The sequence below is a fragment of the Rhagoletis pomonella genome, unplaced genomic scaffold, assembly GCF_013731165.1.
Source record: "Rhagoletis pomonella isolate Grant_MI unplaced genomic scaffold, Rhpom_1.0 Rhpom_scaffold_00003, whole genome shotgun sequence".
Classification (NCBI taxonomy): Eukaryota; Metazoa; Arthropoda; class Insecta; order Diptera; family Tephritidae; genus Rhagoletis; species Rhagoletis pomonella.
Genome location: NW_023458557.1, coordinates 88,621,313 through 88,624,558, shown reverse-complemented (window position 1 = coordinate 88,624,558; position 3,246 = coordinate 88,621,313). Strand labels below are relative to the sequence as shown.

The 3,246-nt window shown below is 41.5% G+C and overlaps 1 protein-coding gene across 1 annotated transcript in view; it reads left to right on the top strand.

The window, feature by feature from the left end:
* Positions 1 to 1,205, top strand: part of LOC118736405 (tyrosine-protein phosphatase non-receptor type 21) — a gene marked incomplete at its 3' end in the record, with an annotated part of 5,432 nt that extends 4,227 nt beyond the window's left edge. The window contains 2 exon segments of the mRNA XM_036466497.1: positions 23 to 888; positions 987 to 1,205. Coding sequence (XP_036322390.1) covers positions 23 to 888; positions 987 to 1,205 — 1,085 coding nt within the window.
* Positions 1,206 to 3,246: the final 2,041 nt, after the last annotated feature.

Sequence of the window (3,246 nt, the reverse complement as noted above, 5' to 3'; positions counted from 1 at the left end):
CAACAACAACAACAACAACAACAACAACAACAACAACAACAACAACAGCAACAAAAACAACAACAAGCGCTTCAACAACAACAGCAAGTACTTTTGCAACATCAGCAGCAGCAGCAGGCTGAGGCTGAAGCGGTGGCTAATGCTGCGCTCAATATGCATAAGTATGCTGAGCGTGCTGCCAGCACAGAACTGCAGTTCTTAGAACCCACACCGCCGCAACGCGCAGTACGTGCTGCCTCTGCAGCACCCGCAGTTGGCCATAATAGCAGCAATAGCCAGCAGGCCATGATGCAAACGCCGCCACCAAGGCAGAACCACCACGCCCACAAAGCACAGATTATGCAGAGTGCATCATCGGCTTCCTCCGTGGACATAGCTGCAGCTTCAGGCGCCAGCAATAGTGTCGTACGCGCTCGCACAACACCGCCCACGCATGACGACTCAACAGACTCAATTTTGTTATCAGCGCAGCGCCAGTTCAGTGCCATGAATATATCATCAATTTCATCCAATGTCTCAGCATCGGGGGCATCTACCATGCAGCATTCTTCTTCGAAGCATCATCATCGCTCACACAATTCATCTTCGTTGTTGGACACAACCGCCAACTCCAGCAACACCACAAATAGCTCCAATACAACAAATTCTTCCAACACTACCGGAAAGGAGGGTAAACGTAAGAAAATATGGAATATTTTGGGGCGTAGCAAAACGCCGGATAAACAGAAATCTGCAACGCTCGGGCGCGAGAAAGCATCCTCGTCGAATGCCGCAAAGACGGCAGCTAAAATTAAGCTCGCGCAAGACGATTTGAATTTGATGCATCGTTGGTCGACGGGCGTTCCGCGACTGCAGCCGATTTCCGGCCAGTATTCAAAGGAAAAATTGGTGAGTAGGATGTGTAAAACACGTTTAAGAGAACAAGAAATTTGAATTAATATCAATTTATTCACTAAACGAAAAATGTTTATATTTTTCCCTTATAGTGTCCCATACTCACTGAGAAACTGAACGATCCGCAGCTCTTCATCGAATTTGAAAGCATACCGAAGCGTCGTGAGTTGGCGCGCTACGACTGCGCGCTAATGGACGAAAATGCAATGAAGAATTCCGATCCCAACTTTTTGCCTTATGATGATAATCGTGTGTGTATCACGCCGACAATGGAAAATCGAACGGGCTACGTTAATGCGTCGCGCATATCGGTAAGGTGAAATGAAATTATTTGAAAGAAAAATTTTGAAACAGATTAGGGTTTTTTCTGGATCTCTAGATAAACTAACAACTAATGTTAGTATTATAAGACTTTATGAAAAGTGTGTAGTGATGTAAAGCTTTTGCAAAACCCTCTTTGCGGGTCCATGCGAATGTATAAATATTATAAATCAAAATGTGGTCAGTGGTGGACCTACCAGGTTTGAAGTCGTACCGATAAGCACCTTATACGCAATGTTAAGAAGGCTTAATTGGCTCAAACAGCAGGAACACCCTTCTTGTGGATTGGGCTGAATATAGTACTAAGATTCCAATCTTTGGGCATATATTCAAAAGCCCGAATCGCTCTTAACAGCTGATACAACCGCCTAGTGATCATCTGTAACACCGACCATAACACGACACGCCCCAGGCCGCTAAACCTAGATATCTAAACGCGCGGATGTAAAATTGCTAATTTTGTTTGTTGAAGCGTTGCCATCCTGCGAGTTTCAGGCAACAGCAAACAGTATGGTCAAGCATTTAATGGCTGTTATACGCACCGAATTGATGCAAATATCCGCTGCAAACCCAAACGGATCAGCCTCTTCTACCAGCGATCGAGAGGTAGTGCCGACTTCGCAGTATGAGGGAGAAAGGCTTGAAGAGAAGAAGGGACCGTGCCCAGATGGTATACCTAATAAAGCTCTAGAGCTGGCATTAAATCACTTGACATCTCAGTTCTCAAAGCTATTTAACACATCTTCGCTAAGGATGGGGCGGCACCGCAGACAACCATTTCGACTTCAGGAATGGATGGATCGACAGTAGCGCCGATTCAACGGCGGTCAAACTGGCACGTGAAGCTATAAGCGTTAAAAGGTGGCTGGGGGAGCAAAGGAGTACTGCTTAAACTTAACGCTTGACTCAAGGAATGCCCTTAATCTTGCCAAATAGGCTAAAATATTTAGATAGGCAATTTGAAAATGGCATATATCGGACTATTTACGTACACTTATACGAAATTATTTCCACTGGCGAACATTGCTGTATGAAACAGAAGAAGGATGTAGAAGGGCCGAAATCACTGGAGCTGTTCCACAAGGTTCCATGCTTGGACCATTTCTGTGGAATATTATGTATGATGGGGTCCTTAAAGTTCAGCTACCGGCTGTGCAGCGTAATAGTCTTTGCATATGGCATTGCTGGGGTGGTAAGGCGATGGCGTCAGTCACATTAGTAATGACCTGACTAGGCAGCTTTGGACCTTACGGATCATAGAACGGAAACAGTACTGATATCGAGCAGAAAGAAGCTAGAAAACTTGGAATTATCACGTGATGGCCATTATTATATTGATAACAATATCGATAACTATCGCTAAATATATCGATAAATATACCGATTATAATACAATCTATAAACATAACGATTGCAAAGTCGATAAATATATCGATAACGATATCGATTATTACATCGATAGCAATATCGATAAAAATATCGATAGCAATGTCGATTATTATATAAAAAATATCGATTAATATATTGATTTCAATATCGTTAACAGTATCGCTAAATTTCTTGATAAATATAACAATAAAAATATCGATTATCGCAATTCTAAAGCGTTGGAAAATATTATATTCGTATCTTAATTGCACTCTTGATGTCTTTGATCAGATTTCCATCTTTGTCGTTGGATGAATTTATAGGGTCACATAGTGTTTAAATTTTGTGTACAAATATATATTTACATATATGCAGTTCCGAATATGATGCATATCGGACTATATATACATATATGTATGCCGCTTCTACATGCATATTGACTCCAGCGCCATCTACTTAATTTTTTTATTTACAAAGACATTATTTAATACGACTTCGAATATAGTTCTTGTTTCAAGAAAGCAGTATTAAATATAGTGCAAAATTGTTTTAGAAAACATTTTAATCTTTAAGCTTCTACCTGTACGGTCTTTAATGAGATTACTAAAAAATGGTTGTTGTTGTTGTTGTTGTAGCGGCTACAACAACCCCGCCCAGATCGGT